General features: G+C 54.9%; 2 protein-coding genes across 4 annotated transcripts; both read right to left on the bottom strand.

Annotated features, from left to right (window-relative positions):
- Nucleotides 1–1,543: 1,543 nt before the first annotated feature.
- Nucleotides 1,544–7,844, bottom strand: SLC7A4 (solute carrier family 7 member 4). 3 transcript variants are annotated; one of them, XM_077187771.1, is made up of 5 exons: nt 7,529–7,844; nt 5,348–6,400; nt 4,555–5,231; nt 3,663–3,771; nt 1,544–3,152 (listed from the first exon to the last, which is right to left on the bottom strand). In XM_077187771.1, exons 2-5 carry the CDS (start codon nt 6,327–6,329, stop codon nt 2,959–2,961), a joined length of 1,962 nt encoding a protein of 653 aa, XP_077043886.1. In that variant the 5' UTR covers nt 6,330–6,400; nt 7,529–7,844; the 3' UTR covers nt 1,544–2,958. The 3 variants fall into 3 exon arrangements, with proteins under 3 accessions (XP_077043886.1, XP_077043887.1, XP_054501671.1); XM_077187772.1 differs by having other exon boundaries at nt 4,755–5,231; XM_054645696.2 differs by having other exon boundaries at nt 5,348–6,397.
- Nucleotides 7,845–11,314: 3,470 nt separating this feature from the next.
- LOC129128308 (protein DGCR6) lies at nt 11,315–19,311 on the bottom strand. Its single transcript, XM_054645535.2, has 5 exons — nt 19,105–19,311; nt 18,876–19,036; nt 18,206–18,306; nt 14,150–14,290; nt 11,315–12,073 (listed from the first exon to the last, which is right to left on the bottom strand). The coding sequence occupies exons 1-5, from the start codon at nt 19,227–19,229 to the stop codon at nt 11,990–11,992; spliced, it is 612 nt and encodes a 203-aa protein (XP_054501510.1). The 5' UTR covers nt 19,230–19,311; the 3' UTR covers nt 11,315–11,989.
- Between the last annotated feature and the right edge of the window lie 2,904 nt (nt 19,312–22,215).

The following is a 22,215-nucleotide window of genomic DNA, read 5'->3' as shown; positions in this document are numbered from 1 at the left end:
CCCTTCCCAGTTCCCAGACCCCAGCACCAGCCACTCCAGCACCGACCCACATACCTCCCCTGCAGCTCTGGAAAGTGATTGATTTCCTGCAGCCTGACTACATCATTGCCATGGCTTCCAGAAAACAGAGGACTTTATTTATACTTTTAAGCTAATTTGGAGAAGGATACTGCTCTGGAAAACAGGTGTATGGTCAGCCACAGGGAAGCAGCAAGTAGCTCCATGAAACAGGGTTCTGGGAGCTGCACATGGGAATGGTTTCATTTTACATCTGTTTGGAATCGAGAGTGTGGATTGGGCAGCCAGTGTTTTCTCTTGCAACAGGCTGCCATTTTAAAGCCTGTTGCCGAAAGCCTTCTTTGCTGATTAGTTTGGATTTTTTTCTAATACAATTTTCAGGAACAAATTCCTGTAGAATGGCTGCTGCCATCCCCCTTTTCTTCTGTGTACATTAATGAGTAGTCAATTAAAAATTAATTAATACATGTTCTGTGCAGAGCATGTTACCACTGTAGGATAGTGTATGACACATGAAACAACCAATTTTGTAACCCTATTACAAAAAAAACCCACAAGTGTGCTTGGGAGGCCCCACGGGCTTTCCAAGTGCCAGAGAATTACACTCCAATCCTTTAATACCCTGCTGGCTGCATCCCTGGCACCTTCTGCTCTGCTGGGGAGGACCCTGTGCTTTGTGTGCCACAGCCTAACAGGGATTTCTGTGCATTTTTAGAAATTAATGTTTTTAAATAGAATAAATATCAATGGTTACAAGGCTCATTCAATAACTCTTTGGTCTTTTGCAGCTTAAAAGGCTGATTGAGACCCCTGTTAGGAGAGCTGAGAGATGTGACTGCCATTGACTTTCCTCCACAGGGGAACATAAAAGTCACCCTCAGCCCATCCCTCTCTGTGAGGACTTTCCTGCCCTTCCCCAGCTCTGCATTGGGCTCCCTTTTCCTTCTGTGTCCCTGTGGATCTTTTTACTCGCCTTTGTCCTGCTGACAATGGCTTTATTACTGAGATTAAAGCTGAGTCACTAAGGAGGGTTCAGTCTGTGCCTCCCTGGGTGCCTGTTGAACACCTGCTTTTTAATGAAGAAGGACTCTGTTATCTCAGGAAGGACATTTCCCTAGAGAACAACAGAGTGGGATGGGGGTGACTGTGGGTTATAAATAATTCCTATTAATTGCACCAGTTCTCACATCCTTTGGCTCATAACCTTGGGAAGCTTTAGTAACCCTGCCCTGGTGCTGACTCAGCACTGTCCTCACTGCTCACAGTGGGGTTCAGTCCTATCTGGCTCAGTATCAGGGTATTTGTGTACTGTAAGGATCAAGTCCCAGCCTACCCCAGCCCCATGGGGTCCTGGTTTCTGTGGGTCTGGCTGGAGCTTGTCCTCATGACTGGAACCCCAGTGGCAGCAGGGGGGCAGTGGGCACCCTCCCTTTCCCTGCTTTCTGGGGGGGCTTTCCTGAGCATCAGCTGGGGAGTGCTTCCCACCTTGAGTCCTGGGGACACAGAGATCACAACCAGTCAGAGCCATGGCAAGAAACAGTGTTTATGAAGATGACCAAATCAGTCTGTTGCTCACAAGCCACGACACAGAGGTGCCAAGCGGGGCCACAGCACCGGTGGCGGCAGCGCAGGGACGAGGTGGGACACGGAGCAGTGCTGGCAGACAGAGGGGTTCACCAGAGCCAGCGTATCCTACTGAGGGTCCCCACAGCCTCTCTAGGGTCCCCCAGGGACTGGCCAGCAAGAAGTAATGGAACAGCTTGCCCACAGTCCCCAGCTCCTCGCAGCATGCAGAGGATGAGGATGGGGCAGGGTGTCCATGCTGCAAGGCCTGTCAAGTTGGCAGCCTCACACTTGATTGACCATGGGCTCGTGGGCAAAACAGCCAGGGGTGGCTGCAGCAGGGCTGCTGGGGACCCCCCCGTGGCATCCCTGCAGCTGGGTTGACCCCAAAGCATGGGGATGATTGCTGGGGAGGGGCAATACCGAAAGAGCACCTGCTGAGCCTGTCCCAAGCCCTAGAGAGCCTGAAAGGGGCATCATGGGGGGTTGAGTCCCCATGGTGGGGCAGGTGGTGCTGCTGAGGTGCAGGAGAAGTAGGGAGCTGGCTCCACACAGACCAGCCCAGGGATGCCACTGGGGACCTCCAGGGGCGAGGCTATGTACCTGGGGTCCTGAGCACCCATACCCTGCTCAGGACTGGGGCAAGAGCCTGGCCATGGCATTATCTTCCTGTGGGCATGGCCCCCAGTCCACCCCTTAGACAGCCAATTCCAGCAGCTGGGAAGATGCACCTGGGCTTTTGCTGTGCCAACCTCCACTGGCTTTCCTGGGGTGCCTTCCCAGCCACCCACTCTGGTCATATCCCTTTTCCATGTCATGTCTTCAGCTGCCCCTCAGCTCCCTCAGCCCCAGCCTTTGAGGAGAGCAGCCCTGGGCATAGGGATGGCAGGGGTGCCTGTGGGGATGCATGATTGGCCCCTGCCTCCTTCCCAAGGGGACTGTGCAGGAAGCAGGGGGGCTGCACTCAGGATGAGGGTCAGCATGGGCAGCACTGGGCTGCCTGTCCTGGTCCCTGGGGAACCTCTGCATGCCCAGCTGCATAGATGTGCTGGCAGACAGGTGCTGGCACAGTGCCAGGGGGTGCTCAGGGAGAGGTGAACAAAGACACAGCTCCTCATGAGCAGGGCAGGCACTGGGCCGAGACCCAGCTCTCAAGTGCAGGGGATGGGGAGGGAGGCAGCCAGCCCCTCCACAATCTGTCAGAAGTGTGTGGGGAAGGGTGAGCATCCTCATCCTCTCCAGGTGGAGCCCCACACCCAGGGCAGCCCCAGAGGCTCTGCTGTCAGAGGGACCAGGAGGAGGGGGGTGGGGCTCTCGCCTGACTGCGGGAGGAGATTCCGACGCTCCCATCTCCAGGTGCCCCCGTTGCCAGGGGTGTCATCTCTTGCAGTCATCGGTGTCGGTGTCTGGCAGCCCGGTGGCAGGCTGGCAGCTGGGCTGGACTGCTTGCACCCTCTCCTCCAGGCTGCCGCCCGGGAACACCACGTAGCGGGCGCTGACACGCTGGGCCCGCGGCTCCCGCAGGTTCTCCTTGCTGTGCCAGATGCCGTAGCCAAAGTAGACGAGCAAGCCTGCAGTGGGGACAGGGACAGCAGGGGCTCCAGCACAGCCTGGCTGCTGGCACCATCATGGCTGGCACCACAGTGGGATGTGGCCAGTAACCCAGCAGAGCAAGAAGCTAAAGCACCACGGGGGCTTAACTGAGCTGCATGCAGGAGGAAGAGTGTCCTGCCCAAGGTTATAAGCATGTTAAGAGCAAGGGGAGCACCCTCAGCCCCTGGGAAAGGGAAGGACTTCCTGAGTCCCAGGGAGCTGCCTCAGGAGCAGGGGGTGGTTCTGGCCCAGGGCTTTAAGGAGGATCTGAACTTTTAACAGGAACAAGCTGTAACAATCTGGGAAACAGTGAGGCTGAGGAGATGATGGGAGATCTTGCCTTGTGTCTCCAAAGGGGAACTGGAGGCAGAAAGGGGCGGGATACGCTTTACAGACCCATAAATGGGGGAGAGGAACTGCCAAAGGAGCTGGAGAGTGCCAAGACAAACCCTGTTCCCCCTCCCTGGAGCAGCCATGGGAGCACTCACCCAAGAGCAGCCAGACGGCGAAGCGGAGCCACGTCATGTAACTGAGCTTCAGCATCAGGTAGATGTTGAGGATGATGCTCAGCGCTGGGGAGAGGGGTACCAGGGGGATCTGCAGGAGAAAAGGAGTTGGCAGGGGTGACACCTGCAGGACCACATTCTCAATCTTTAAAATTACAGGGACAAAACACAGCACTAGCAAATGTGTGGGACAAAGGGACTGTCACCTTGGGATTTCTAGAAGTGGCGCTTTTTTTAAGGAAAAGAACAATGGAGCCAGGAGCTGGAAGCCAGGCTGGCAGGGTAGGCACAGGCATCATCATGAGGACCAAACAAGCTCCTGGAGTGATCCTGAGCCAACGTGGTCCTTGCTAGAGGAGCCAGGGCAGGGGCATGGCAGGGAAGTGGTATCACCACTGGTGTTATGAAACTGCACTGACTACATCAGGGCTCCGGTGGGCTGAAAACAGGAGAGGGGGAGCACAAGAGGCATAGAAGTGGTTTGGAGGCTGAAAATGGGCTCCATCACATAGCTGAAGGGCAGCCAAAGTAAGGAGATGAGGTAGGAGAGGAACAGAGGAATTATGAGGATGAAGAGAAGGGAGCCCAAGGTGGACAGGAGCAATCCCTGGGATCCATCCCAAGGGATGGACACAGAACTGCTGGGGATGTCCTCTCCTGGGGACCAGTGGCCACACAGAGTAACAGCAGAGGCACCAACACTGCCCACACACAGTGTCCACAAACACCCTCTTCCTCTCCTCTCCCCTCCTCCTTCAGCAGTTGTAATGCTTTCAAAAAAGTGCTGTGCCTGGGAGCCCTGCGGGTCCATCAAAGCTGCTCCCACCTCCCCTCACCCCTGCAGAGGGATTTCCTGCCTGGGCCCTGGGCATACCTGGAAAGTCTGGGTGCTGTGCTGCTGCTCGTGTGCCCAGATGAGGAGGAGGCTGAGCAGGAAGCCCAGACTGAAGAGGACCAGCAGCAGGGAGTAGCTCCAGGTGGGCAGGTGGAGGTGGGTGTTGCCAAACACTAAGATGGAGCAGAGGCAGATGGCAGACACCATCAAGGTCACCACAGCCACCGTGACCACCTCACCTGGGTAGAAGTCGCTGAGGAACTCCAGGTAGGGCTCAAAAGCTGCCTTCAGCTGCCCTGGCTCCCGCTGCTCTTTGCTCTTGTCCCTGTCCACCAGGTGCAGCTTGTCGGAGAAGGACTCGTACTCCTTCAGCTCGCCCCCGGACGGGCCCTCGTGGGGCTCAGCGTTGGGCCTGCTGCTGGCCCCCGGTGCGGGGACATCCCCCTTGTGCTGCTGGAAGCGCAGGACGATGATGCTGGCGGCCACGAAGGTGTAGGCCAGCAGAGTGCCAATGGACAGGAACTGCACCAGGGCCTCTAGGTCAAAGACAAGGGCCAGCAGGGCCATAAGCAGCCCAAAGACCACAATGCCGACCACAGGCACCTGTGTGCGGGGGTGCACTCGGGAGAAGACCTGAAAGAAGAGCCCATCTTCGGCCATGGCATAGACGATGCGTGGCAGGGAGAAGAGGTTGCTCAACAGAACTGTGTTCATTGCTGAAGGATGAGTAGAAGAAGGAAGACCCCATCAGACCCAAACCCAAACTGGAGGTCGTTCCCAGCCCCCAAGGCAGGAGGGTGGGCAGCTCCCTCCCACCACTGCCTGTACTCACCACAGATGGAGCCAGTAGCCACCAGAAACCCTGCCCAGGCATAGCCCCTCCTATAGAACGCATCAGCCAGGGCAGAGTCAGGGTCCAGCGTGTGCCAGGGCACCATCAGCGTCAGCACAACTGACACCAGGATATAGGCACCGGTGGCCAGCCCCAAGGAGAAAGCAATGGCCCTGGGGACAGCCCTCTGCGGGTTCCTGGCCTCTTCGCTGGAGGCTGCGATGACGTCAAAGCCCACAAAGGCATAGAAGCAGGTGGCTGTGCCAGCCATGATGCCTGACAGTCCATATGGAGCAAAGCCACCCTCCTGAGCGCTCCAGTTCTTGGGCTGTGCAAGGACAAAGCCCATAATGAGGATAAAGAGGATGACGCCCATGCTGATGGCTGAGAAGACGTGGTTGAGCCAGGAGGACACTTTGGCCCCAAAGGAGATGAAGGCGGTAGCTACCAGCAGGATGGCAGCTGCCAGGAAGTCTGGATAGCGGGCCAGGAATGGCACCTGCCAGGCACCCACGTGGGTCTCAGTGAAGTTCTTGATCTTGTGGTTAAAGATGGAGTCCAGATAGCCACTCCAGGCCCTGGCCACTGCGGCCCCCCCGATCATGTACTCCAGCAGCACATTCCAGCCGATAAGGAAAGCCCAGATTTCACCCACAGACACATAGGTGAACATGTAGGCAGAGCCTGTCTTGGGCACGCGGGCTCCAAACTCAGCGTAGCAGAGAGCAGCAAGGAGTGAGGCAAAGCCGGCGATGATGAAGGAGACGATGACGGCGGGGCCGGCAATCTCCTTGGCCACGGTGCCTGTGAGGACGTACAGCCCAGAGCCCACCATGCCTCCAATGCCCAGCAGCGTCAAGTCGATGGTGGAAAGGCATCTGTTAAAGGATGTCTCCATCATGTCATCCTCCAGGGTCTTCACCCGGTTGAGCTTCTGGCAGAAGCGGGTCAGGTCGGTGGAGCGAGGCAACCATCTTGCCATCGTGGAGGCAGCGGGCCCTGCCCTCAGCAGAGTGAGGGGTCCTCAGCAGTGAGATCCTGCCTGGTGACCTGCTAGAGGGGAAGGGAAAGGTGAACATTCCATTGGTAGTGAGGTATCGAGTGCCGGGGACTCAGGTGGAAAAGCCACCAGGGCACAGTCCAGGTGTCCCTGGCTCCTTAGCCAGCATAGAGCTCAGCAGAGAGAGTGTGTCCTCCTCCAGGGGTGGCACAGGACAGGGACATGTGCCAGTGTGCCGGGTGGCAGGCAAACCACAGCACTTGCAGGGCAGCATCTTCCCATTAAAGCCCAAACCAGTCTGCTCTGGCCCTGATGAAGGCTTCCTTGCTGCCTCCTCTCCACCTTATCCAACATCTACTTGAACTTCGCCCTGCTGTGCCAGGACCCCACCACAGGGGCATGCAGCATCTCCCTGCTCCCAGGATCCTGCTGCTTCCCGAGAGGCTGCAGCAGAAGTCCAGAGCAGCTCCCATCGGAGTCTCCAGGGAGACCAAGAAACAGCCAGTGCCAGGGACGAGGCACACTGGCAGCTGCCATCATGACAGTGGGAGGACACAGCACTAGGGACATTCAGGTGCTGCTTCCCAGCTGCTCCATGGGGTGATTAGTGACTCTGGGGACACTCTCCCCTCCCAGCTGCCCTCCTTCCTGTGCCAGAAGCCCCACACCTACGTAAAAAAACATGTCCTGCTCGGAGGGCTAGTGCAGCCCCACACCAGGGTCCACATCTCAGAGGCCAAAAGGTTGTGGAACGCCCACGAGGAGATGGAATGACAGGACCGATGATGGCCCGTGAGGACAACGTGCACAATCCGTGCTGGCTGAGACTCCCAGCCCTGCACATCCAGGTCCTCGCGACCGGAGGCGTTGGCAGTACCGGGGTCCCCAGTCGCAACAAACGCAACAGGCGCAGCTGGGAGGATGCGGAGCTCGGTGTCCACTGGACATCCACGGAGTTCGGGGTGGCCAAGGGTGGGGACCCCCAGACCGAGGAGGGTGTGTAGGGGTGCCGGATTAATCCTGGGCGGCGAGAGGCGATAGTTTCACCCCTGTTCAGCCCCGCCACGACGCCGGTTCCGGGCGGCGCCGAGCCCCGACCCCGATCCCAGCCACGCTCCCCTAGAACGCTCCCCACAGTGCCCATCCCAGCCCGCCTCCCGGTCCCAGGGGGTGTCGCTCACCTGCGAGGGTGGCCGGGGGCCCCGCACCGGCCCCGGCCTCACCTGCTCCGCGCCGCCGCCGCCGCCGGCTCCGCCTCCCGGGGCCCGGCGGAAGGGCGGCGGCCGGGCGGGCCCCCGGGCTGCCTCCCGGAGCGGGGAGCGGAGCCTGCGGATACCGGGGCTGCACCTCCAGCCCCTGGAAGGGGCAGACACAGGGGGGGGGTCTCCACGACCCCAGGGTGGGCAGCCTCCCGGGAGTGTGTGCCCGGCTGGAGCCGCACAGAAACGGGATGCAGGGTGGTCATGGAGACATTCCAAAGGCTGCAGCCTGGGCTGCTCCGGAGGCAGGCTGGGAGAGCTGGGGGTGTTCAGCCTGGAGACGGCTCCAGGAAGACGTTAGAGCTCTTTCCCGTGCCTAAAGGGATTCTAAGAGAGCTGGAGAGGGACTTGGGACAAGGACCTGGAGTGACAAGGGGGAATGGCTTCCTATTGACAAAGGGCAGGATTACATGGGTTATTAGGAAGGAATTCTTGGCTATGAGGGTGGGGAGGCCCTGGCACAGGGTGCCCAGGGAAGCTGTGGTTGTCCCTGGATTCCTGGAAGTGCCCAAGGCCAGGCTGGACAGGGCTTGAAGCAACCTGGGATAGTGGAAGGTGTTCCTGCTTGTGAGCTTCTAATCCAAGGTCTCTTCTAACCCAAACTACTCTGTGATTCTGTAATGGAGCAGTTATCCCAAATCCCATCCCCTGGATGCAGTTCTGGATGGAGCGAGAGGCTGAGATCCTGCTCCTCTGCCTCTACTCACTCTGCTCTGGAGCAGCTATCATGAAGAAACTGAGGTGTAGAGAAAGCTGTGGGAGGAGGAGCTCCTGAGCAGGCCCCTCCAGCTCACAGTCCTCCTGCCTGGCCAGGAGCACAAATCCTGAGCAAAAGCCTGTGGTGTTTCCACCTGGCTCTGCAGGGCAGTGAAGGGGAATCACCTCTATCTAATAAAGCCTCTTATTTGGCCTTATCATAAAGCAGAGCACTAGGGCTCAGGAGCTCAGTCCCTGGGTAGGGACCGGGTGCCCGAAGCTAGCTCGCTCATGCCAAGGCCGCAGGGCTACCATCTAGCAAGCATGGTGATTATCAGCTCTATAGTGATTGCAAGCTCTCAGGATTTCAGCTCTGCTTGCTAGGTAGTGGTGCCCTGGGCTGGAGGCTGCAGCAGACGGAGAGAGAGAAGGAGAAGGCGCAGGCTGTTCCACGAAGATGGCTTTATTTGGGGAGGTCCGTGAAGGGTCTCTGCTCTTCTTCTTTCTCCCCTAATGGGGTACAGTGTGCTTCTTTTATAGGGTTGGAAAGGATCCAAGCTTGACCAATGGGTAAGGGGTTAACATGACATTGCCTTATAGGGTTACAGAGATAGGTTAAGGGGTGGAGGACAGGAAAACAGGAATTTTCTTTTGCTGTTTCAGCATTCCTATTGTTCATATCCTCCATGGTGCTTTTCCTAAATCTATGGGGTTTACTACATCTATCCATCTCTAAGTCAAAAGGTGTTTCTTCTCCAGAAGTGCTTCACCTCCTCTTGAACCTCCATAAACCTTCTGCCTCTGCAGCCCCCTGGGGCAGGAGTTTCCCAAGCAGTCACTCATCCCACCCAAACCTGCCTGTTACAGGTGCCCTGCAATGCTACTGCTCTTGTATTTCTAGAAAGTGAAGTCCCTCTCCATATCACCCATAGTTTTATCTCCACCCTGCCTCCTCTTGTGTCCTTTGTCAAAGATAAGGGAGTCCAGCTCAGCTGGAAGGTGTTCCAGATCCCTGGTGTCCCCAGGGCCTTTGCAGAGCTTGTTCCATCCCTACCGTGCCTTTGTCAGGGTGCAGGAATTTACATTTAGGTGCTTCACAGCAGCAACATGTTTTTAATTTTCTTCTCTGATCCCCTTCTCATGTTTCATCTAGTTTTCTGATGGCTCCCGGGCACTTAAACTGACATTTTCATGGACCCACCAGTCACCACCCCAAATGTCACCCTCGAGTTGCGCCCACAACTCAGAGCCCACAGTGCAACTCTTGAGGGCTCCCACCTGAACACACTCACCTTTATCCACACTGGATTGACCTCCTTATGTGGAGGGGACCTTGCTCTTCTCCTCAACAGCCCAAAATGTAGGAAAATGAAGGAATAAACAGGATTTGTCCCTTCCTGCCACCCATTACTCACCTTCCACCAGCTCCTGGGTGAACATGGGGCTGGCATGGAGCCATAGGTCTCATGTTAGTCACCTTGCACCTGAACAGGGAACTTGATCCTTGGTTGCATCCTCTCTCCATGTAATTTCTGGCATACATGGAGCTCTGGGCAGGCATCTTTGGTCCAGGTCTGTGGATGCCTGAAGCCAAACATATGTTCCTGGAACACCAGTTGAGAGTTTGGGAGCTGCACAGGTCAGTGAACCAAGGAGCTGAGCCAGCCAAAGCCCAACAGAACTTCCAGCCCCCTCGGGTTGCTCTCACCAGGTCTGCCCTGTGTTACTGGCAGTACCACAACTACAGTGGCTGGGGCACAGCAATGCTGTGGGATGGTGTCCCCCTCTGGTGACACAATGACACTTGCTTGGAAAAATATCAGTATCCTCCATGTTGTACTGTTCAGCTTCAGGGGCTGAGCAAGTGTTCCTCTCCTGAAATCCTGCTGATCTGATCAACATCCCAGGGGCTTTGCTCCCTTAGGATAACCTTTCTCACCAGCTACCCATGTGTAACCCCCTGCAGCTCTCCACCCTGACCTTTCTGAAACCCAGCCTGAGCACAGGCATGGAAAATTTCAGCTTGGATGCAATCAGCTGCCTGGCAGAGCCATCTGCAAACAGATGGCAGAAGCAGGAAGCCCGAGAGCTGCTGTTGCAATGGCAGTGCCAGAACAGCCCCTGGCGCCGGCTCTCCTTGTAGACAGCAACAGTCCTGGGTCCCAGCGGCTCTGCACCAAGGTGGACTCCATCCCTCACCCCACAGGGCAGGGCAGTGGGGCTGAACCTCAACCCCAGCTCCTCCAAGCACACCCTCACTCTGCTGCTGCTCCAGCCATTCCAGAGAGCTTGTGTAGAGGAAAGAGAAGCTTCTGGGAGGCAATATGACACCCCCAGCACCTGGGCATCTTCTCCTGCAATAGAACCCACTGTTCACCCCTGCCTTCCCTAGCCTCACCTGAGGAAGCAATTTCCTTGCCAATTGCTCTGGTCACAAACCTGACCACAGATGTTGACTTCACCCAGCCTGCGCCAGTGGCTACTCTGTGTCTTCCCAGGAGGATGAAGGTGTCTCCAGAGGGGAATGTTGCCCACCTTGCCCCTCACCACTGCTCAGCAGTGTGGCACAGAGCTCCCACCTAAGGGTCCAGTGGCAACACAGTTCCAGGAGCTCTGTGGGGACTTTGCAGTGGTGCAGGTCCCATACCAGCCTGCTTTCCAGATGGGGACTTTCATCCAGGAGGTGAAGACGCCACACAACCAGTAGGTCTTGTCTCCAGCTCTTGAATCACAGCATCATCTCCATGGGGAGGGAACACCCACACATGATGGAAATGGGAGAGGGCCTCAGCCTTGAATTTTCAAAAGCCTCCTTGGTCCTTGTAGCTCTGATCTTGTGTTTGTCTCCTCCAGCACCAGCCTTCCCCACCATAAGGCCACCCACAAGCTCTTCCAACACCCTGAAAGATCTCAGAAACACTCCAGGTTCCTCCCCAGCTTCCATCTAACCCACCACAAGCCCCACTCACCAACTGAGGACAGGACAAACACAACCACTGGCATTCAGAAAGCTGCAGCCCCAAAAGGAAAGTGTTTTATTTTTGTTAATTTGGAAACTGGTTTAAAAGAAGAAAGCAAAAGCTCCGCTTTCTGAGTCAATGGGAACACTGCAAACACCACTCCAGTAACTCTGGGCTGAGGCCTGAAATCCTCCTTTAATACAGATGATGCTGGCCAGCATACAGATAAACGAATACAGATAATGCTGGTACCAGCCTGGAGAAGATTCTGGGAAGGGTCTGCCTGTCTAAGAAGTTGTTTCTGCCTTAACAACACACAGAAGCATCCTTGGAATTGCTCCCCCCTCCCCAGTTGTATCATCTAAACACAGGGTAACCCTCACACAGTGGGGCTCTGTGTGCTCAGTGCTCAGCCCAGCCTTGGCTCAGTGATGGCCTCAGCATCACTGAGGACATTCCTGGCAGGTGACCATGCTCCATCATCTCCCACCTGAGCCAGATGCAGCTGACACTGCTCTGAGGACCTGGAGGACCTGAGAGCCATCCCCAGGCTCCAAACCATCCCCTGTGCTGGGCTCTGCCTACCCCAGCTCTAATCTAAGTGTCTCAGCAATTTCTTCTACTCCTGTAGCCTCTTCCCGACACAATACAAAGCAAATGCATGGACAGTCTCTTTAGAGGGAAGTCAGAGGAAAAACTCTGGGAGGTGAACAGTAGATTTGCTCTTTCAGGAAAAAGTCTTCTCAGCCTCAGCTTCCTTCTGCTGCAGCTTCCGAATCAGCTCTAGCAAATTCATCTGTAGAGTCAGCTCCTGCAAAGGGAGAAAAACGTTTGTGCAAAGAGATGATTCCTTTCCCTGCTGCAGGAAGCAGGAAGGACTGGCCTGTACCACCTCCCCAAGAGCTTCTTGTTCTTAGGGAATTACAAAAAAATCAACCAGGCAGCTAAAAACCAAATGCTTCATCTTGTTCAGGTGTTTCTCTAAAACATGGAGCAGTGACATCTTACCAGACCTGCTGCAAACTGTGGCTGTCTTAAGAATCCCAGCACTTGAGGATTCCTTAAGGATCCAGAGAGGCTCTTTCTTCTTGACCATGATAAATGAGCTAGGGGCTATGAGGGCTGGCAGGCTGAGGAGGGCCAGCAGCCCCAGAAAAGGTTCTCCAGGCCCCTCCTCACACCCCCTGCAGCATCTCCAACTTCCTGACCCCTTCCCAGCATAGAAGGGCAGGAAGAGGAGGGATCGCTTTGGGAACCCTCTGAGTGGGATCCAAGGCGAGTGCAACACATGGCTGTGCTGGTGCATCAAATTCCCTGCAAGCATTTCATTCCCTATTTCTGGAAAACTCCCTTTTTCAGGACCACAATCTATTGGAGACATCAACATCAGCTCACAGTTCCTTTGCCACCTGCTCGTTCTTTAGTTACATCTAGCTCAGAGACAACATGGTGGAGCCAATAATTTGTGAGTGTAGGTCTGTGACTCAGCCCTGCAGACACAGAGCTATGGAAATAAAAACCTATTTTTGTAAGAATATATCCCCTGCACAAGGAAGCATTTTATACAGACTGGGGGGGAAACACATCAGCTGATGGGAACCGCGTGAACAGATTCCAGCAGGGATTTCTTGGTGGCACTCACAGGCACAAGCCAAGATCCGGGTTGGTCTTGGCACCTATCCTAAAGGCAAACATACACAAATGCAGCAAAAAGGAACCCTAATAAGGCTTATTGCTTACAAAAACAACATGAAGGGCAGGGCAGGAGGGAGAGAGAACAGGCTCTCTGCATTATACAACCGGGGAATAGCAACACTGAAAAAATGAGAGGCTTGTTCAAGGCTCCACAACTGGGAATCATGCGGGTGGGTGTTAGAAAATGCCTGTTTGGCTTCATTTAAGCTGTCTTTTCCCAGCAGTAGGTTTTTATCAAAGTGACATTTAATCAGCTGAAAAAACAGAGTTAAGAACAGCCTGTCTCTGTGCTCCCTGCAAACTTGCATGGCTTTGCAACAAGACTTGGGAATTTTGAGGTTTTTTGTTCCTGTGGCGGCAGGAACAAAGGACATAAAGGAATAAATAAATAAGGACAATGTGGACAAACCCAGGTGACTCCTCAGATAGTTTGAGAGCAAATGCCCTGGGGAAACTGGGAACAATTCTTTAATCACAGCCTGAGATCATCAGCTCCAGCAAGTCACATGCAAGAATGAACAAGGTGCCTAATAAACAGTCTTGAAGTCAGTTTCCATAGCTAAGCTGAATATAAATGCAGTAAATGAATTCTTTTAGTGCTTTTCAGACCCATTTGAGATTCACAGGACTGCAGGCTGTTGGCACAGTGTTTTGGTCCCCCACAATGGAAAAAAGTACTGCAGGAAGTTGGGAATGCTGCCAAATGGTACCTGGGTTTCTGCTCTTTAGTTATGAGCTGAGTACAAGTTCTGTCCAGCGCACACCATCCACGAGTAGGCAGGCAAAGGACGGATTGTTCTGTCTGACACACCCATCCCCAATTTATCTACAGCAAGATTTTTTAAAAAAAATTAAAGATACCAACCCAAGAGCACTGTTAACAATCATGGAATGGTTGGGGTTGGAAGGGATTTTTAAAGGTCATCCATTTCCACCCCCTACCATGGGCAGGCACACCTTCCACTATCCCAGGTTGCTCCAAGCCCCATCCAGCCTGGCTTTGGACACTCCCAGGGATCCAGGAGCAGCCACAGCTGCTCTGGGTAACCTGTGCCTTACCAGCCTTCCAGAAAAAAATTTCTCCCTAATATCCCACCTAAGCCTGCCCTCTGGCTGTGGGAAGCCATTCCCCCTTGTCCTGTCACTCCAAGCTCTTGTCAGAACACCTCGCCTGCCGTGCTCAAACACCAACCTGGGGGTTGGTGGTGATGTAGAAGCCAGACACCCCAGCCTTCTCCAGGGTGCTCTGCTGGTCGATTACTTTTTGGTCCAATTCCAAGACTATCTTCTCATCCATCATTCGCTGTTCCTCTCGGATCTGTTGCTCCATAGCCTGAAAAACATTAAAGTCAATGGGAAAGTGGAATATCTGCATTCTTCCCATCTTCTTCTCATCTCTAAAATTTTTACTAGGAACCCAAGAGCAACCAGGCCCTGAATCTCTCCTGATGAGTCCAAGGACAGCAATGGGAAACCAGCAGAGCCCCAGGTCTTAACACCTCCACCTGCAAAGCTGCCACTCGAGAAAATGCAGGGAAGTCATGGGAACAGCCTGCTCTCTGAGTGTTTGGAGGCCAGGAAAGACCATGAGGAAAGACCACAGTATCTGAATCACTTTCTCTGGTAAGTCACCACCTGACCTATGGCTGAGCTCAGCCCAAGAACTATGTGCCTCGCTCAGGTAAGGCTGAAGGAATCCTTGGAGGAATAACCTAGGCCTGAAGCTCATCAAGATGGCTCCCTGGACACTAATATGGTACTGGAGCTGTAAACCCCATACAGATCCTATTTATTTCTGAAAGGATCTGAATGCTGGGCTCTATTTTTGACAGACTGAAAAAATTATGAAAGAAGAACTTTGCCAGAATAGCTCCAACCAGGAGGACATGGCCACTCCTGTCTCACCAACATCTGCCCAAACTTCAGCAGAGTCATTCTGTAATGCCTCCAGAGAAGAATGGAGCCCAGCAAACAAAGGCATGCTGGAAATCAGGAGTGGAAGCAGAGAGCAGGACTGCAGGGGACAAGCAGAGAATAGATCAAGTAAAAAGAGTCCCATGTGTGCAGAGGTGATACAACCTCACCAGGCTGCACTGAACAGCAGACTTCCTTTGCAAGCCATGGGGAACACCAGGAATCATCAAACCCCATCAAAAAACAGTGACAGGCTCATTTTTGTAGGGTGGGCAGCAGAGTGAAGGGGCAGATTCTGCTGCTCTGCTCAGGTGAGACCCCACCTACAGAGCTGCCTCCAGCTCTGGGGGCCTAGCACAGGAAAGACATGGAGCTGCTAGAGCAAGTCCAGAGGAGGGCAAGGAGATGCTCCAAGGGCTGAAGCCTCTGTGTGACCTTGAGCCCCTTCCAGTGCCTAAAGGTGCTCCAAGAGAGATGGAGAGGGACTTGGGACAAAGGGTGGAGAGACACAACAAGGAGGAATGGCTTCAAATGGAGAGGGCAGAATAAGACTAGATGTAAAGAGGGAATTCTTCCCTGTGAGGATGGTGACACAAAGACAAAAGTTGTCCAGAGAAGCTATGGCTGCCCCATCCCTGGCAGTGTCCAAGGCTAGGTTGGATGGGGCTTGGGGCAACCTGGCATAGTGGCAGGTGTCCCCACCCATGGCAGGATGTGGGACTGGATGAACTTGAAGGCCCCTTCCAAACCAAACCGTTCCATCATTCTGTGCTTCTCCTGCAAGAAGTAGGAAATAAATAACTCATTAGAGAGCATCCAAAGGAAGGCAACAAACATGGTGAAGAGCTTTGAGGGAAACCATATGAGGAGTGGATGGTCTGTTCAGCTGGAGGAGACTGAGGGGAGACTCACTGAAAATTAAGAACTTGAAAGGCAAAGAGGAGGGGCTGCTAATCTGTTCTCTGTGGTAATCAGTGATAGGACCTGTGGGAATGACTTGAAGTTGTGTCAGGGAGGGTTAGGCTGGATATCAGGGCAAGGTTCTGCCCCCAGAGGGTGCTGGCACTGCCCAGGCTGCCCAGGGAATGGGCACAGCCCCGAGGCTGCCAGAGCTCCAGGAGCCTTTGGGCAGCACTGCCAGGGATGGACAGGGTGGGATTGTTGGGGGGTCTGGGCAGGGACAGGAGCTGCGCTGGATGGTCCTTGTAGGTTTCTTCTGACTCAGCTTATTGTGTGATTCTGCGAAAAGCCACAAGTTTCATCATTTCATTCATGCAACGCTGCCCCTTTGTAACAGAGAACACAGCCACATGTTCAACTGGAAACATCCATGTGCTTAAACTATTCCCACTGCACAGAAAGGCAGAAGTCACAAGCCCCAGGGGCTGGTGGTTAAAATGGCCTTGGAGGGGAGATGAACACCTCCACCCTCCCACAATTCCTGGTGAAAATTCAGAATTTGTGTGACAGAACTCTTGGCCATGAACAGTCTGGGGAAGGGCTGGGATGTGTCTGCACCAAGGGTATCCATGGGTCTCTGGAAAAGGTGTGACCTAACAAAGAGCAGCTATCACTCACATGGGGCAGGAGCTACCTCTTGGAACATCTCCTGGATGCAGAGCCCACAATTAGCCCATCACAGTGAGAAACCTTCACAGAACCACCTGCAATGAAGGAGGATGCAAAACTTGGATCTACTAGAAGGTGACTACACAAAAGCTGCTCCAGAGAAAACATTCAGGGCAGGGTCTCATGGCAATAAATGGGAAGACAACTCCAGCTCCAACAGAAGCCAAGGCAGAGCGATGACTGCTCCTTCACTAAAGGATGCTGAGGAACAAATCTAAGCAAGCTCTGTCCTCACACTTTCTTCAGTCCAGGGGTTCAATCCCTTTGTGGGAGACACAACAGATTAAAATGTCTCATTCCCCAGATTTTCCTTCCTCCCACCCACCTCAGTGTGCCATTGTCTCCTTCACTTACTATGCTGGAGAACTGACTTTCTTTGGACTTGAACAAAACACCCAAATTTAAGTGCCTCACATTGCTTAGTGTTGGCATCTAATTCTGGGTTAGAGCAAAGTGCCATATCTTGGACGAATCTGAGGCACACAAGTTTTGCCTCAGCCCTGCTGGCCACAGACCCTGCATGATGGGCTAAGCTTTTCTAAATGCCATGGGTTCCACTGAGGAGCCAAACACCTAAAACATACACCTTGTATTACCTGTCCTGTGAGACCAATCCCAAGTTATCTCATGGGGGCTGGTCATGGAAACCTTTAACCACAGAGGGCACCTCCAATTACATGCATATCAGATATAACAGAGATGATCAATCTGTTCCCAAAATGCTCTACAGCAGAATTGTCAGAGGATAAAGACAGGAAGAAGTGACTCTATTAACACCTGGGAGAGGAAAACAGAAGAAAGGTAGAGGGCAGGTAGGAGGAAGTTGCACAGCATGTAAGACAAGGAGAAGTGAGACACATCTGGGCAATTTAATGAAATACTGGAAGTGTTGAAAACAGGCAGTAGAGATTACTGCTGGAAGTCTAAGTTACTCAGAGACAGAAGTAACAAGGACAGGTACCAGAGGTCCAGCCTGGCTTTAGTTACCTTGACAGGAAATGAGGAATGTGGAAATACCAAAGAATCCAACAACAGCAAGCACTGACACGGTGCTGCCATGGGCCAAGGCAGGAAACTGTTCTCATTCACCTAATGTGGACCAAAGTAGCTTATCCCCACATTTCAACTCCACTGATTAACATAACCAGCTACTTGCCAATTTCTTACATTACAAAACTGCCTCTATCTATCACCAAGAGGTGACAGAAAAGTCCTCTGGGACTGAATCTTTTTGAAATGCCTTGGGATGCTCTCAGAAACTCTTACTGTAATTATGAAACTGGAGGTGTTTCCTCCTTATCAGTGGTACTCCTGTAGGATAGGTACACCGATCCTATACAGGCTTCAGGCCACCAGATAATGATGGATCATTAAAGTACTGTGGAGAGCATTGCCTTTGGAGCAGGCTCCTGAGCTTCCACGATTCTCAGATCACACCAGGGATGGCAAGAGCCTGCACCCCTACCTTGAGGGGACAAAAGGTAGATCAAGAGGAAGAGGTCTCTAGACCGAGGTGGGGAAACTGTGTCTGTGCTAGTTTCCAGGCCAGCCAGGACAGCTGGTGTCTCCTGAGGCTGCAGGATAGGAATAGCCAAACCCTCTGGAGATGATGCAGAGCTCCTGCAGCAACAGGGCTGTGAGAGTCCTGGGAAGGGACGCAGCTCTGCACTCTTGCCACTCCCACCTCCAGCCCAGCCCCTCTCACCTCCATCTCACGCTGCTGGGCTGCACGGAGCAGTGGCAAGTTGTGGGGCCTGCAGCACTGCTGGGCCTCCTTGTGCCGATGGAACAGCTCCTGCTTCAGCCCTGCCAATGGCACGGGAGGCTCAGGAGGACACACTGCTGCCAGGTGCCCCCAGTGCCCTCCCCACAACGTGCAATGTCATTCCCTGTAGCTCCCTTAACCCACCCCCACGGCGCCACAAACCTGCCTTTCCAGTGCCATCCCAAAACCCCCCCAACCTGTCCCTCTCAGTATCACCCCCAGCCCTCAGTGACCCCATCACAGTCCCCCAGTGCCCTCTAGTGTCACCCGGAGTGTCCTCCACTGTCTCATAACCTGCCCCCTCAATATCACTTCCCTCCCCTCCAGTGCCATCCTCAAGCCCCCACTGCCCCCTCAACCAGTCTCCCTGCTGTCACTCCACCGCCAGTACCCCCCGAACCCCCTCCCCACCCCAGAGATGCCCCAGGCCCGTCTCCTCCCGCAGGGTCCCCATCACTTCCCTGGAGTGCCACCTCCATTTCTCCTGAGCTGTCCACTCCCTCTGTCCCCTCTAGTGCTCCAGGACGGCCGCCCTTGTGACCCTCGCCCCAGCGCTCCCCTCTCCAGTCCCCCCAGTGGCCCGGAACTCCCCCCACGGTGGCCCCGGTACCGCGGTGCTCGCTGTGCAGCTGCCGCCGCTGGCTGTACAGGTTCTTCTCGGTGAGGTGCTGGATCTCCAGCAGCCCCTGCACGATCTCGAACACGGTCCCGTCCAGCAGCGCCAGCGCCAGCTCGGACAACGTCGTGTACGAGAGGCGCTGCTGGCAGGCACTGCGGGCACAAACCGGGTCAGCGCCGGCACCCGCAGCGGCCCCTGGCCCCCCTCGGGTTCCGCTCACCTGGGCAGCGCCTTGACAAGCGCCTGCAGCTCGGCCAGCAGCCGGTAGTGCCGCTCCTGCTGCCGGGACAGCACCTCCTGCTGCTGCTCGGCCGCCTCGAACCCGCCGGGCCGCGCCATCGCCATCGCCTCCGCCCGGTCCCTCACCCACTCCCTCACGGCCCTCCTGCGATCTGCGCTTGCGCAGCCCCGTACGACCTCTCCCTCCTGCCGCAATTTGAGCATGCGCGGAGCCGCCCCACGTCTCCATCGTCCCGCCCCGCCCCCGAGACGCTCAAGCCTCGCCCCTCCGTCCTTCACAAGCCCCGCCCCCAGAAGCAGCCAATCCCGACCCAGTCCCTCCCCGCCCATTGCCCCGCCCCCCGCTGCTCCCTGTCGCGATTCTTGCTCATCCCCGTCCTTGCCGCTCCCTGTCGCGATTCTCGCTCATCCCCGTCCTTGCCGCTCCTGGCAGCCTCAGGACCCACCCCGGGCCCCGGCCGGAGATTTCCAGGCGGTTCCACCCCAGCCCATCCCATGGGATGCACGGGCAGTAATCTCGGACTATCCCCCTGCTCCCGCTTAGAAGCAGCTACAGATGTTTTAAATGACTTTATCAGGAGCGTTTCAGACGTAATTTGTCCGCTTTGGAGTGGATGAGCCAAAAGTGGGTGACAAGGTGGCTTCAACCAGGGCCAAAAATGTGGTGCATCCCCAGCGCTGGTGGGATTGCACTCTGTGAAGTAATTCCAACCTGTGAAGTGGGGAACATCCCCCACGGACACTGTGCCAGGGTCATGCTGGGCAATGTCTGTGGATGCCTTGGCAAGGATGAGGCAGCACGGCTGCCCAGATCCCTTCCAATCCCTGAAATCACATGGAGTGTTACATTCTAGGATGGTGATGGGTCCTTCTCGTGCATGCTGGGGTGTGGGAGATGAGAGGTGAAGAAGGATGAGCTGTGCATTCATGGCAGCAGAGCACAGGAAAAGGTTCCTGTCTTCAATTAGTAAGAGGAAAGATTCATTGAAATGGGTTAAGAATGCCTTAAAAATACTGGATTTAATAGAACCTCAAAGCCTACAGATGCTGCACTGCTGCTTAAGGGGACTGGAAATAGCAGAGAGAACACAAAGCATCTCCAGCAAAATGGAGTATCCTGAAAACATCCCTGAATGGAAATTACTTTCTTTCCCCCAGTTCAATGCCTTAAATTTCCATTCAAGGATCTCTAAATCCCAAGAGCTGGAGAGGCTTTGGGTGGGCTGACTGCAGATCTCTCTATGCCTTGGCTACTTAGACCTTATGGAGTTAATCGTGCTGTGTCCATCTGTCCAGCCTGTCCCCTGCCTGTCCTTCCCCAGCCTGGTAGCAACACCTCCATGGAATGATTTCCTCAAGAGCCACCACGAGGTTTTGCTGTGCTGGAGCAGTGAGAGGCTGAGTGCTGCAGCCTCTGCTGAGCTGCTGGGTAGCGGGTCCTTTAAAACAGAGCTGAGAGCTGTGCTGCCCAGCTTTGACTGGGGCAAAGGACTGGATCAGGATGAAAGCATGCCAAACACTTTGCCATACTCCTCCATGAAGATTTGATGGCAGCTTTTGCTAAATATCCCCTTCTGTGTGTCACCTGCTGTCACAGAGTTTTGCTGTCCTGGGGAATACCCCCAGCAGCACAACCCTAAATCCCATTGATAGCCAGTGATGCTCAGGTATGGTTTCCCCTGAAACACGACCAGACCAGCTGCCTCCCCTGGCATGGCTGCCTGCACTGGTGAGGATGTAAAACCCACCTGCCTTGTCCCCTTCAGTGTCACAGCCTCATGGGCATGGCACAGTAAAGGCAGCCTCTGCCTTTACTTTGCTGCTCTCATGGCTTCACTGGGCTTCTGCTCCCTGCCCAAGGCTGTTTTGGGGGGCTTTCAAGCCTGGAGGTGTCTGACTGTGGGGACCCTGAGCAGCAGCAGATTGGAGGGAGGAGGTTGTGCAGGAGCTCTGGCAGTGCGTGGCCGTGGCTGTGGACAGCGGCCATGGGTGCATCCCTGCGCATCCCTGCGGGTGGAAAGGGGGGGAGCTGAGAGAGGCTCAGCCCGGGGAAGAGGAGGGCACATGCCCAGGGACACTCAGCAGTGCCAGCAAGGGAGCGAGCACCATCTGGTGCCTGTGCACCCCTGTGAGGGTGGAGGTAGGGGGCGGCCAGGGCCTCTGCTCTGCCACGGACATTCCTCTCCCTTCCTTTGTGCTGCAGGAAATCTGCGCTTCCTCCCTTCCCAGCGCTGCTCCCGGCTCAATCGCTACCAGATGTGGCTCCCATGCATTTCTCATTAGCCCAGCAGCTCCGGGCGCTGCCTCTGCAGCCTGCGGGGCTGGCGACACAAACGCGGCGATCCTGGGGCTCCCGAGGGGGGTGGGGGGGCGGGGATCTGAGCTGGTATGTGCTCCATGAGGTACCTGGAGCTTTGCACTGGCATCATTGCTGGGTCAGGATGCTGGTGGGGATGCAGGGATCTCTGTGGGGATGGAGCTGGGACAGGGTCCTCTGCTGGGACCTGCACAAGTGCCATGGGGACAGAGGGACATGGGGTTTGGGTTGGAGGAAGGAGCTCAGTGAGCTGGACTGCAGCTGGGCCAGCCATTGGGGACAATCTGCAGCCCTAGGCTGGCTCTGGGAATGTAGGAGAGGTGGGTGGGTGGCACACATGGGGACTGGGGCTGGAGAGCACAGTGACCTGGGGTGTCCCATGCTTTGTATGTCTGGGCAGGGAGTACATCAAGATATGTTGGGATGTGCAGGGGGCTCTTGGGGGGTGGGTTCAGGCTGAGGTGGTGTAGTCCCTGACCAGCTAACAGTGTTTGCAGTGGTGCCACAAGCAGCTCAGGTGACACAGCATGGGTGGAGGAAACACAGGTGCTTCCTAGAACATGCCAGCACTAAGGACGAAACCACGGCCGCTGGACCCAGGGGCTTGAGAGCAGAAACAACCCTGCAGTTGGGTAGTGATGCCCAGGAAGAGCCTTAACTAAGCCTGGATTGAACTATGAAGGGACAGACAGTCCTGAGAAAGCTCGTCTGTCCTTACTCATCCTGTCACCCCCAGCATGGAGTGAGAGAGTGGCTGGGGAAGAGCCCAGTGGG

This window comes from Agelaius phoeniceus, chromosome 18 (genome assembly GCF_051311805.1).
Source record: "Agelaius phoeniceus isolate bAgePho1 chromosome 18, bAgePho1.hap1, whole genome shotgun sequence".
Taxonomy (NCBI): Eukaryota; Metazoa; Chordata; class Aves; order Passeriformes; family Icteridae; genus Agelaius; species Agelaius phoeniceus.
The sequence above is the reverse complement of the archived record's forward strand: the minus strand, read 5'-3'. Positions and strand labels throughout refer to the sequence as shown.

Excerpts from the sequence above, each read along its gene's own strand:
- SLC7A4 (XM_077187771.1), bottom strand. The coding sequence starts at position 6,329 with ATGGCAAGATGGTTGCCTCGCTCCACCGACCTGACCCGCTTCTGCCAG. Across the intron at positions 5,232-5,347 it reads GGCTACTGGCTCCATCTGTG|CAATGAACACAGTTCTGTTG; the intron begins GTGAGTACAGGC and ends CTCATCCTTCAG. Across the intron at positions 3,772-4,554 it reads ACAGCACCCAGACTTTCCAG|ATCCCCCTGGTACCCCTCTC; the intron begins GTATGCCCAGGG and ends TTTCTCCTGCAG.
- LOC129128308 (XM_054645535.2), bottom strand. The coding sequence starts at position 19,229 with ATGGCGATGGCGCGGCCCGGCGGGTTCGAGGCGGCCGAGCAGCAGCAG. Across the intron at positions 19,037-19,104 it reads CTTGTCAAGGCGCTGCCCAG|TGCCTGCCAGCAGCGCCTCT; the intron begins GTGAGCGGAACC and ends TTGTGCCCGCAG. Across the intron at positions 12,074-14,149 it reads ACATCACCACCAACCCCCAG|GAGCTGACTCTACAGATGAA; the intron begins GTTGGTGTTTGA and ends CTCCCTTTGCAG.